General features: G+C 41.5%; 1 protein-coding gene across 8 annotated transcripts in view; it reads right to left on the reverse strand.

Annotated features, from left to right (window-relative positions):
* The window catches only part of SLC10A7 (solute carrier family 10 member 7), a 125,994-nt gene extending 113,763 nt beyond the window's left edge, over positions 1–12,231 (reverse strand). For 4 of the 8 annotated variants that reach the window (XM_083457487.1, XM_083457486.1, XM_083457493.1 and 1 more), the window contains exons 1-4: positions 11,569–11,998; positions 6,348–6,430; positions 4,850–4,986; positions 550–625 (exon numbers count right to left, since the gene is read on the reverse strand). In XM_083457487.1, the coding sequence (XP_083313613.1) occupies positions 550–625; positions 4,850–4,986; positions 6,348–6,430; positions 11,569–11,668 (396 nt within the window). In that variant the 5' untranslated portion in view covers positions 11,669–11,998. Of the gene's footprint in view, positions 1–549; positions 626–4,849; positions 4,987–6,347; positions 6,431–11,568; positions 12,001–12,025 lie in introns of those variants that run through there. The other 4 variants (XM_083457489.1, XM_083457490.1, XM_083457488.1 and 1 more) reach the window with 4 other exon arrangements.
* Between the last annotated feature and the right edge of the window lie 308 nt (positions 12,232–12,539).

Genomic DNA, 12,539 nt, shown 5'->3' on the forward strand with positions numbered 1-12,539 from the left:
ACCTGGGATCCATTCAATGAGGAACGGAGTTGCAAGGACATGTGGCACAGTCCAATCCCCTTCCCCTACCATCACTTCAAACCTACAGATTCCCTTTAGATCCAAAAGGCTGTGTGTCCATGCCTGTCCAGTGGTCTCTGCTGCCAGGCTCCCTACCTGACTTGAGGAGGGGAAGGTAGGTAGGATATTCCTTTAAGGATAGAGGGGCTTCTCTCCTGCTCTCCCTTCATCCTTGTACTGCAGGGAATAATCACTCTATAATGACACTTGATTTGGCCAGAATAGGCCTAACCATCCTGGCTCTGATGAAACTGCAAAAGAGCTATGGCCACAAAGAGACAGGCATTTTGAAAGTTTAAAGGGCATGTATCCCCAAGGTTTCAAAATATTCACCAAAAGTTACACCTCTGCATTTGAAAGTATTGTTATTTGATGGGATCTCAAGTGGTATTTTCATGATCTGTCAGTCAACCTTAAGGAAAGAAAACTTTTGCACAAAAGCATTTTTTTAAAAAAGCAATTAATAAAACAAAACTGTAATCAACTCACCTCATTTCCACCAACAGCTTTGGTTAAAATCACTGCTGAAGACACAGGAGGTGGCATGCAGCCTACTGTCTGCAAACTAAGGGGCAGAAAACATACACAGATACAAATGTAATATTCATTGAAATTAATCACAAAACAACCCATAAAGGAGAATGGGCAAAATTACACACTACATTCAGAAGCCATGAATACCAATATTCTTTGTTTTGTGACTAGAATACAAAAACAGGATAGATTTCTTAACTGAGATGGTATGACAGCTCAGCTGGTAGAGCATGAGACTCTTGATTTCAGGGTTGTAGGTTTAAGCCCCACATCGGACAAAAGATTCCTGCACTGCACGGGGTTGGACTAGATGACCGCCATGGTCCCATCCAACTTCACAATTCTGTGATAAAATAGTTGAATCCACAAAGGCCACCCCATTCACAAGAGTGCAAGTATCTGTATGCTACATGCCCCATGAAAGTAAATGGAGTAGCTCAAACTGAAATGCACAAGTAGATCTGGACTGGGATAATGGGCAACTCATACAAGCTGTTTCTGTATCTGCCCAAGAAGCTAAATATTCCCTTTAAGGAAGACCACATGATCTCCTGATAAATCCATTTGCAGTCTACTGCTCATTCCTTTTCAGATGTATACAGATACATGAGCAGCTTGCAGAAGTCATTCTACACAAAAAGGGATAAGAAGCTTTGTTATAAAGCTTTGTTTTTCCTCTGTAAATCGGAATGTTATGATATTCAGTGCAGGGCTCTTGAGGCATAAGCTACAATTCCCTAAACACTTTAACTGTTCAAACTTTATTCATGTTAATGGAGTGTGTGGCAGTAGATTGCTCTGAGGCATGACCTACCAATCTATTAAATTCAAAAAATGTTCCAAGATCCCTCATCAGTTATGGAAAATAATCCATGGAGTGGTGGCTGTAGGATGCTTGTCCTTGTAAATTTTGGCTGGGTCAGGCCTCAGTTCATTCCTAGGTAAACACACTGTCTCTGCTTTGTTTTGTTGCTTTTATTTATTCAGCGTCTAAAATATCTGGGCACTTGGCAATAATTTTTTTAATTAAAAAAAAATCTCTGCTTGCAATCTATTAGACATGACAGGAAAGGAGATAGAAAACTGTTATTAAAAACTGAAGCCAAGGAATATACTGTACACTGAAAATTGAAATCCAACTTCGCAGATGCTCTGAACTAGACTAACATGCTAAAATCTCTTCCGGTCCTGAACTCAAAGTCTAAGATGACTTCTGCCACAGGGTGTACTCTTACATCCTGTGGCAGGAGTACCAGTCCTACCATTCACAGGAACACAAGGAGGTGCTCACTGCACGCTGTGATTGTGCCATGCATGGTGAAATTCTAGCTTCCAGGTGTAGTCAATACATCTAATTTCCAAGCATTTATGTTTCTTCTTTTAAAAAGCATTTTTCTACCCCTTCCAGATTATAGAGAGAAATCTTAATGCAATGTCCTTCAGCTTGGGCCCTTAGATGCTGTTGGACAACAACTCCCATCTTTCCAGGCCAGCTGAGGGATGATGGGAATTGTAGTCCAATGACTTCTGGGGAACCAAGATTGAAGAATACTGCCTTAATGTGAATAATGTTTGGTAAATTTGTACAGGTAGGAGTAACCTAGGAAGGTGGCAAGCCCTGAGAATGAAAGAGCTGAGTAGCTTTTCAGGAACTTCTGCCTTTACATTATAAGTGGTTGTTTCTGCTGGGGATATGGTAATACATGCATTAATTTGAGAAGCTTCCTGAGAGGATGTGCATATAAAGCTTACTTTGAAGCTACTAAGGTTCACTCCCAGAATCTGCTTTCAATATCAAGATTCAGCTCCAGAAACAAGAGGACCCCTGAACACATGCGGAGTACAATTTTCATTATTACATACCCCACCCCCATCCATCATATATCTGGAATTGGAGAAAGTATTCTCTGCTTCAGAGGATGTGGTTTGCAAGCAGGCTTAGCAACAGTGCTGAGAGAAATCTGAAGTGGTCTTAGGGGAGGACCCCTGGTTCGGTGGACGAACATATGTTTTGCCTCCAGGTGCCAGGTTCAATCCTGGAACAAGCAACAGGCCACCAAGTTAAGAGTAGACAATACTGGATGAAATTGACATTAGTCTGACCTAGTATAAGGCAGTTTCATGTGTTCCATCCTCTCTTTGCCCTCTACCCACAAAAAAGGAGACAGAAACATGATCTACCTCAAAGTCAGAAAGTGCTAAAGAATCATAAAGTTGAAAGGAATCTCAAAAGCTATCTGGTCCAGCTCCCTGCTGATGACCCCATGTAAATCTCAAGTACGATTGCTCTCACTATAACATTGCCAGAAGAGAAATAATAACCAGAACATAATGAAAGGACAGAGGAATTGCATCACAAGATCTTCCCTTATGGAAAAGCGCTGTTCATTATAATCACATTCTTGGTATTAATGAACCCTAGTTAGACCAAGAGTCTCAAAGACGACCATGACAATATATTGTATGAGCTAAACAAAACATATCCTATGTGGCAAAGATGAGATCAAGAAATAAAAAGGAGGCAGCATTATTATACCAGAAGTAAACAATAAAATGTCCTTATACAGTATTTAGTAGCCTAATAATATACAATGTAGACTGACAGCCTGTGAGTGAGATGTAAGTAATTGCCCTAAACAGAGATATTTGCTGTAATATTTTCTACATACTACATTTTCTACATTGAGGGAGTGGCACACAGTTTTGCACTTCAAAAAACCTTCTAAATAGCATTACTGGGAGAAGATGTACAAACAATATTCCTCAAACCACATTTGTTTTGCAACTGTTTTGCGTTGAATTTCTAACAGCTTACCTGCAATTCGACACTTCACTCTCGGATAGTAAAATAAAAATTGTCCTGTTCCTAAGTATTTGGGTCTTATCTTTGTGAATAGTTACACACCAGCGTTTACATATGTACAGGTGTCTCCCCACTTGTGCGGGGGTTATGTTCTGAGCCCCTGCACGCATAAGCCTAAGTGGGAACACCCTCTAAAAAGCCTCTAAACACCCATTTTCTCCCTGCTCTCCAGCTCCCTCTTTTCAGGTTCTCTCTCCACACAACTCTCTCTTCAACTAGAGTTGAAGCTCTGGGGCCAGCTGAAGGCTATGCAGAAAAGCAGCTGGGGTTGTGGGGCTGCACATGTCAGCTACTAGGCAGGGAGCCTGAGCAGCCTTAACAAAGCCCTGCTGCGCCTCCGGTCTCTTTGGGGCTTCCTCTGCCCTCAATGAAGCCCTCTTTGGGCTCAAAACGATTTTTAATCATTTTCCATTTCCACTGCTTGTACGCATGACTGGTGCAGTCATTGGTGTGTGGTTTTTATGGTGTATTTTGAGTATGTTTCAGTTTGTATTCTGATTTTCCTTTTATTATCTGCCATGAGCAATACGCAGATGGAACGGTAGCATACTGGCGCACTAAATAAATAAATAAAGCAGCTATGTTCCTTAGAGGCAAAAAAAGAGTACTTCTAGAAAAGGATACAACTTGAACTGCTTTCATTACAGAATTTAGCTGAATATGCTGCAATATGGAGCTTGATATTTTTTCTTCACATTGACAGCCATATTCATACACTGCAATTTTCTATAGCTGAAAGCATTTACAGATAAAATGGGGGAGGGGCATACTGCATTGAAAAACAATTACCATCATGGCAAAGGACTTTTATTAGTCAGAATTTGAGAGAGTGAAAAAATAATTCAAGATGCTGGGAAGCTAATAGCTAAAGAGAGAGACCACCATGTAATCTTGCCAGCTCCACTCGCTATTGGCCCTGGCAGTGCCTGCCATCAACTGTGACCCCTGATTGACTTTTCCCACGGGTCAACAGACCTTCATAGAAAAAAGGTTCCTCACCCCTGCTGTGGAGAGTGAAGCTGCATATTCTGTTTCATACAAACTCAAACAGTTAAGCTTCTATTCTGCCACCGATTTCCCCCCATTTTTACTCCTAGTCCTTGAAACCTAAACTAGCAAATTCAATACAGAAGGCTTGTCAAGAAGAGGCATGATCTGCTGAGTAAGTCCCTACATATAAAATTAGCTGCCAAGTCTTTGGATACATGAGACCAAGATTTTGAAAGAGTAATGTTTTGCATACATATTTTTTTTCCAACAGCAAGTGTCAAAGCATGAACGTACGCAGAAAAATCACGTACACAGGAGGGAAAAATCAGCCCTAATGATACCGAAAGCACATTTCTGGAAAAGCAGCCATAAATATTTCACCCTTTAGATGTTAAAACATACCCTTTTAAAAGCCATTCATTTATAGGTGTGATAGATAACAGCTGAAGAAATAGCCATATTGCTGTTGGGAAGAATACAAGTGTGAAGATCTGGACAAAAAGATGCAATTTCACATGCATCAAAGCACTTGTCAGCTCCTACAAAGCAACAAGAGAAGAAGAGGTTGCAGTTTTAACAGCTGAAGTCAGTTCTATTTTGTATTGCTTAAGTTGGTATCATTATTATATATGTCAGATACATATTGCTTCAAAAAGCCTATTCTCCAAATCTGTAAAAAAGGGTCTTTGCTTCACCTCTCCTGATGCATGCAAATTTTAAATCACCCATTGTAAAAACTAAGCATAAACTAGATTAATAGTAAAATACACATTCAAATTAAAAATTATAACAACAGGACAGGTGACACCTGTACCTACAATGTTAAAAAATAATAGACCTTAGAGCAGTCTTCTAAAACTTTGGATCCCCAGGTGTTTTGACTCCAACTCCCATTATCCCAAGCCAGCATGGCCAACAGTCAGGTATGATGAGAATTACAGTACAACATCTGGTGACCCAGGGTTGGGGAAGGCTGCTTTAGAGCTTTACGTAGCAGCAAGACTTCACCAAAGGCTAGCCCTGCCTCCACCCCAAAAAAGACTAGCTAGCATATATACACGTGTATATAAATGGCTAGTCCTAGTGCAGTAATATTTTCAATATTTGTCAAGCTATGACCCTAAATAAACAATCCTGTTATCTAAAGCTATTCTAATCCCCCCCCCAAATGACTTATTAAAAAACCATCCAGTGTTATGTAAGGTGGCTCCAAGCCTACTTTACCACATAAATACTGCAGGACTTGAATTCTGAGCCTCAGATTACACATGGAGAAATAATAAATTGGGAACAAACTTACAACAGCTGGAGATAAGTGGTGATATTAAACACATGTTTACAAAAGCTGCCCACACACCAAGGTCATGCTGCAATGCATAATTAGGAGCGTGGGAAAAACAGGATGTCACTGCTCTGAAATATACCTAACTTCAATAGATCACATGGGCTGTTCAGCTGGTGCTGGTTCAATGCCAAATTATTAGCCACATGCCCATACTAGCAGAATCAGCTCTGAAACACCTGTGTTGCCAAAATTAGAGTCACCTGATCACAATTTTCTGGGACCCAAGTTCCATTTGAATCAATAAAATGAGTCCAAGTAAATACTTTGCAAATGACTCACTGCATTGCAGATGTAGACTCAACACAATCCATACAGATAATTTCCATGTTAAACTAATAGCAAAATATCAAGTTTAATACAGAACCAATAAGGGACCTTGTGACAGTTGTTTATGGGTACAGGGATGTAATCCATTAGATCTTTTTCTCCCACTCTGGATGCATATACTCTCCTAAAACTACAAGCACATATTGACTGCTGTTGGTACTATGCCATTAGCAGCCTGATGCTCCCATCAACAAAAAAGTGAGAAAGATTAACATTCATTTGCAGTACCTCAGTTTTCAACGAGAGCCCACTGTTAAAGAATATAGCTGAAACAGCTATGTATGTGATGGTGATTTCTGGTTTCAGTGGTCCTGAAAATACAAACACAAAAAATAAACCAAAATAAACCAAGACAGCCAAGATTGATTTCCACATAAGACTTACAGGCCCCTCCACACAAACACGATTATGTGGTTCCCACTGAAGACTATGAGGTTAAAACCAAGCTTACTGGCTTCTTCTCTTCCCACTGCCAAGAGCAGAAGTGCAGAAGCAGCCCAGCTCTACCAGAGTGTAGTCAATGCATTCAAGATCAATATGAAGGGTTATGATTCATATACAAAGGAGTGACAGAGACAAGGAAGTAATAAGATTTGGATATTGCAGAAACAAAAATCTAACAGACTTGTGATCTAAAGAATAAAAGCAAAGGCCTTCTTTAACATTAACGCCCCCCCCCCCTGTAAAACCAGCTATGAAGAAAGGCCTAGCTTTTATAATTACTTCTTGTAAATTACTGTAAGTTAGATTCTGTGCTGTCCTAATGTGTATTTTCAATAGGGGAAAATAGGGGTTCATATCTGGACAAGCAGTTGAAATCCAGCTCCTATTGATTTTAATCTTTGCAGAGTAATCCAGCACGTCCAAATACAAAGTCAACAATTCAATATCAAATTCACACATAATGAATGGGGGATGGGAATCACTACAAAGATGATGGTAGTGGAATACTTGAGCTATATAGTGCCCTATAGTTCACAAGAGATGGAGTACACAACATGGAATAGAAAGTGGGTGGGACGAGAAAGTAGTAAGGGGCTTCTCCATGCTGACTAATTTCCAAGCAGTTTTAACACACAAGAGCCTGCAAACAGTGGGCATATCCATTATCGCCCATTAATGATGTCACAAGCACTGTCCAATAGGCCCTCGCACTATATGTGCAACAGCATTATGGGCAGTACTTTTAATTGCACAGTTTGGCTAACTGGAGAAACTGCATTTTCTCAGCAAAAAAAAAAATTGTTCTTTAGTTTTGAAGAAATGAGATAACCTAGACCTCTTTGTGGTTCCTTGAGAGATGTCTGGCTCACATAATAAATGAGCAGTATGTTTCAGTGCCAGGCAAAGACTTTTTTATTCTCACAGGTCTTTTAAATCTGATGCTTTTGCCCATGTTTCACACCTGGAATGTTTTTGTTGTGGCTTTGATTTTAGTTCAGTTTTATATTAATTGTTTTAATGCTGCTTTGTAGAATTGTGTTTTGTATTTCATGGTTTTTATTATATGCTATATGTCACCCAGAGAACTTTAGATATTTGGCAACCAAAAATACAGTAAATATTGTGCATTTGTTATACTGTTAGCAGGAAAAACAGAAAAGCTATCGATGTTCACTTCTGGCTGATACACTGAATAAATTCAAATAATGTTCCCTCCCCACACCTCCTTAAGGTATGTGGATGGTGTTCCCTTAGGAGTGTCATTAGTCAGTTTTAGGAAGTTTTCCATTGTTGTTTCTAGCAGCACTGGCAGAATTGAAAAAGGAAGGACCGCAGGGAAAGTAAAAATTTAGAGGTACTATCACTGTTTTGACACCATGGTAATTGCTCCAGCTGTACTGTTCCTGCTGGTTCATATGGACTAGAAGTAACTGGCGTGGGATGAGCATTATCGAATGACTGGTGCACTTACTGGTAAATGGCTACTGTTCTAAGTCAGTGCTAATCACTCACAAAATGCTATGCCTCAAAGCATCCTTAGCAGGGCTGTGATGCTGGTACAATCAGTTGTAAAAACCAATTAAAAAGTGTTTCAACTACATAATTGTTTCATGAACTATTTTTATGTAAGCTGCTTAGAGACTGTTTATTTATGAAGTGGTATATAAATCTTGCTAAACGAAATAAATTTAAAAGTCCCAATTAATTGGCTAGCACTTTTTTAAAAAGCTTATCATTAATACAATTATACAAATTGTAGGTAGCAAACGCTATCTTAGAAGAGGCTTTCTTCTTTCTCAGATACATCACACATGCACATCAACTCGAGAAAAGAAATATGTGCCTTGGTTTATAACTACTGTTTTTATGTATATGCCAATTGTTTCACATTTAATCAAACAATCAACACAGTCAATTTCTCTAACTGGGCAACAGAATGAATCCTTAGTTGACACTATTTTTGTAGACTTTTTTGAAATGTAAAGTTTGTATTCTATGTTGAGATTCCTGCTTTGCAAGGGGCTGGGCTAGATAACCCTTGGGGGATCCCATCCAACTCTACAGTTCTGTGATTCTGTTATTTATCCTGAACACCAGGCAAACGATCCTCACATTTCACTAAATTGACATACAGGCAAATGTGGAAGTATCAACACTTTATGCCTTCCATAAAATGCATCAGAACCTCCTGGGAACCAGTGTTTTCTCAACGGAGCAAAGCAATTGTTCATTACCAAAACAATGAAGCACAACATGCTACCTACCACAGAACAGATTACTAGCCATTATTAAGCCAGATTTCTGACCCAGGGTTAATTACAACATTTCTAAATTCAGGTGCAAAATATATGAAGTCATGGAACTGAAGATTAAGAACCCAAGAACTTCATGTCCAGGTTCCAGCCTTCCACTGGGCAGTATAAGCCAACCTGGCAGAAAACTAGATTGGAAAGTGTGCTCTTAACCTCCAGTCAGATATAGGGAAAGAAGTGGTCTCCTGGACATAAAAGTTCCTTAATAAATGAAGAGTGATTAAATGCAATGCTCAATACATTTGTAAACAATTGCTGGCCAAAAACCTCAAAAGAATAACTGCCTAAGACTAGTTAGCCTGGCTACTGAAAGGCTGTCAAGCTTACAGATGGCAGAAGACCAGTGATATATGACAGATGCAACTGCAGGAGCCAAGTCTGGATCACCACAGATAAAATAAAAAGTCACTGAACTGAGTGGGAATTACATCAGTAAATGTGCTCCGATGCACTGAAGAGGAAAAGGTATGTGACAAAATGCCCCACTGTCCAGTTTAAAATTACCACTTTAACAGATAATCATCTTTAAACACTGGAGCACTCCCATAGTAAAATCTGCAGAATTAAACTCATAGCATTATTTAAAATATATTTTTGTTAAGCTCTACACAAAAGTTAGCAGCTCTTCCTACAAAGCCATGTGCTATGAGACAATAAATATTTTCTGGGATATCTAAAAATTGGCCACAAAATTAGAAGATAAATAGAACAAAAAAAGCTAAAGCAAGTGGTTGAATCTGCGGGCCAAGTAAGCTATACATTTTATCTAAGTTTTAGCTAAAAGAGCCATTTGCCTTGCATCAATTTCAAAGCTTTTTTGTTTCCTGCCATTTTCAAAACATGATAGCAATGTCCTATGCATGCTTACCTGGAAGCAGGATAAGTGACCAGATGAAAAAGAGAAAACAGGTATCCTACAATTTTAACAGAAATCTGTGTAGAAGATATTTCAGCAAGTATAGCTTTGTCAGAGCTGCATCCACTTCTTACATCTTGCCACTCCATTAGGGACAAAATGAGTAGGACTTACTTTCATGTATACATGCATAAGATAATAGGGAGGGGGAATTCTATGGAAATTAAGCTAACGTGCATAAGAAAAATGTCAGTTTGCATCCCGATTTTAATTTAGCAAGTTTATTTTACTTGCATTTAGTAAAGAAAACTTTGAAACTGCCAAGTTTGCCTTAACTGTATTTGCAATTGGGCACCCATTCATTTTTTCTAATGAACTCCTGAAACAGAACATTTTATGCAGATAAAAAGTAAGCATTTGGAAATTTTCCATCCCACATCACTGGCACACACTAACTGAGAGGATATGGCATTAAGTACTCACCAGTACATTTTAAAATAAAAAGGAAGATGTTCCTACTCATATTTTCGACTCAGTGCTCAGTATTTCATTTTGACACTTGAACAAGAACAGCTTGTACATTTATGGTATGTCAAAGGCTATTTAGCAAATCCACAAACTGAGTCTTAATATTCAAGCTTCTTTCTTTGTGCAACAGACATAGACAGTATTACTGAGTCACAGGCAGTCTATGTGCTTTATTCACAACAGTTTTTGGTGGTGTGTTCAGGACTTATATGCTTTTAAAAGGGCCCAATGGTAATGAAGTTTGCTCTTCCCCATAATTTGAAGAAAACAAAACTAACACAACTGCTTTATAAGCTCGCTCATGCACTAGGGGAATGGCTATACATAATTCATGCATTCCAAGTAATTCTCTCCGGAAGAGGAGGAGTAATTATCCCAGATTCAACAGAAGTAATTTTCCCAGGTGAAATGGATATAGTACGTGGAAGTAAGGAAGTTGCTCCCTGTTAACAAGTGTATTTGTTTAAGTTCATTGTTAACTCAATCCTCACGGATGTGAAAAACTACCTCCTCCGGATTATGTTTTACCAACTATTACTGTGAAAATTATTGACGCACACACACATTTCTGAAGGTGGGAGCATACAAGGATTACATCAAACCCAATCATTTCCTAATCTGGGAATGACTTCCCCCTCTCCATGTTTATTTACATAGACTAATAGCAGAACAAGAGTTTCCAGCTAGTCAATGTACTTTTAAGTTTCTACACTGGCTGGGAAGCAATAAAGGCGATTTGGGGAGTGAGGGAGTTAAATCCCTGTCCCTTTTTTTTGCAACTGCTTGGTGCTTGCAGTTATCAAATTTATTATCAAATTTTTAAAGGAGTCCACATATCTCCTTCAATGTTATCTGTTGCTGGGACTTAAGTTTGCTCAACCCGCCCCAGAGCTCAGCCCCTCCTGCTTGCTGGGTGTCACCACGCGGAAGTTGGGTCGTCTCGCTCGCTCCGAGTGTGCAACGTGTCAACGCAGCTCCTCTGCCGAAGAGTTTTGGAGCGCTAGGGAAGCTATACTGAACCTCAGAATGGCTGCAGCGGCCAAAAGAAAGAAGGGATCGGATAGCAAACCCCAAGCAGCGTGCAGATATTCGGGCCGTGGGCTTCCTCCAGTTCTGCTACGGTGTGGAGAGCGCAACATTTTGCAATGGACTCCATATACCCACAACACCCGACTTTTTAATATATATTTAAAAATCCCAATTTCCTCTTTGTTTGCAAACAAGCGAGTTGGGCATGGGGGGGGGGCGGAATCCGGGCAGGGCTGACACGCATTTCATGAGGCAACGGTATGCCCACGGCCAGACTTACCCCCTTTCACCCCAAAGGCCGGCTCCAGCTTGGCCACCGTGATGACCAGGACTATTCCGAGAATGAACCAGTCTTTCCTCAGCCTGTCCAAAAAGCCCATGGTGGCGGCGGCGTGGCCGCGATACTCCCGCGGCTGCAGGCAGCTAGGAAAGGGAGGGGAGGAGGAAGGCGGGGAGTTGGTCAAGACTTCCCTTTGGCCCCTCCTGCAGAAGGGCTGTGCAGCATGGAAGCAGCAGCAGCGGGGCTACTTAGAAGCTGCTCCCGCCGCCGCCGCCGGTAGTAGGAACAGTATCCAGTGACAGGAAAAGTCTCCCTGAAAGCCGCCATCACTACCACGCGCCTACTAATAGACTCGCACGCCATCTCTGGAAGCCGGCAAGCGACGAGGTGCGGCGGCGGCTGAGGCTGGACGAAGGCAGAGAGAGGCCGGCTCCCGAGAAACGCGAAGCTCTTCAGCAGTAGTAGCAGGCGCCGCCACCGCGTCGCCGGCATATTGCGCGAAAGAGCCAGTCAGTCACACGGGAGAAAAAGGCCCGCGTCCTCTTTCCCTCACAGCGGGGAAGGCGCGCGCGAGAGAAACTCCCGGCAGCCCCTTCGCCCGCCAGCCAGCGGCGCGCGGGACAGCGAGGCCCCGCGTCTGCTTGTGGGGGAGGGGGAAAGGCAACGGTAACCTCGCGAGCGGCGGTTGGTGCGGGGCTGCGCGCTTCTTCGAGACTTTACGCCCGTTCGCCGACGCGACGCGCTTGACGTGGGGAGGGCGGGGCGGAGCTTTCAGTTTCCTGGAGTGGGACGCGTTTCCCGGGAGTTGGGCTCGTGGCGAAGAGAGAGGCAGGATTGGCTGGCCGGGTTGTGCGGGGCGGGGCCTGCTTCTCGGGCACCTGAAGGTGCAAAGCGCGCCGCTATATTTCCATATTTTAAAGCCAGGTGGCCGCCGCTTCGGCTATGAAAGTTCTAAGGACGTGGGGAAGTGT

The sequence above is a fragment of the Podarcis tiliguerta genome (assembly GCF_965153285.1).
Source record: "Podarcis tiliguerta genome assembly, chromosome: 9".
Lineage (NCBI taxonomy): Eukaryota > Metazoa > Chordata > Lepidosauria > Squamata > Lacertidae > Podarcis > Podarcis tiliguerta.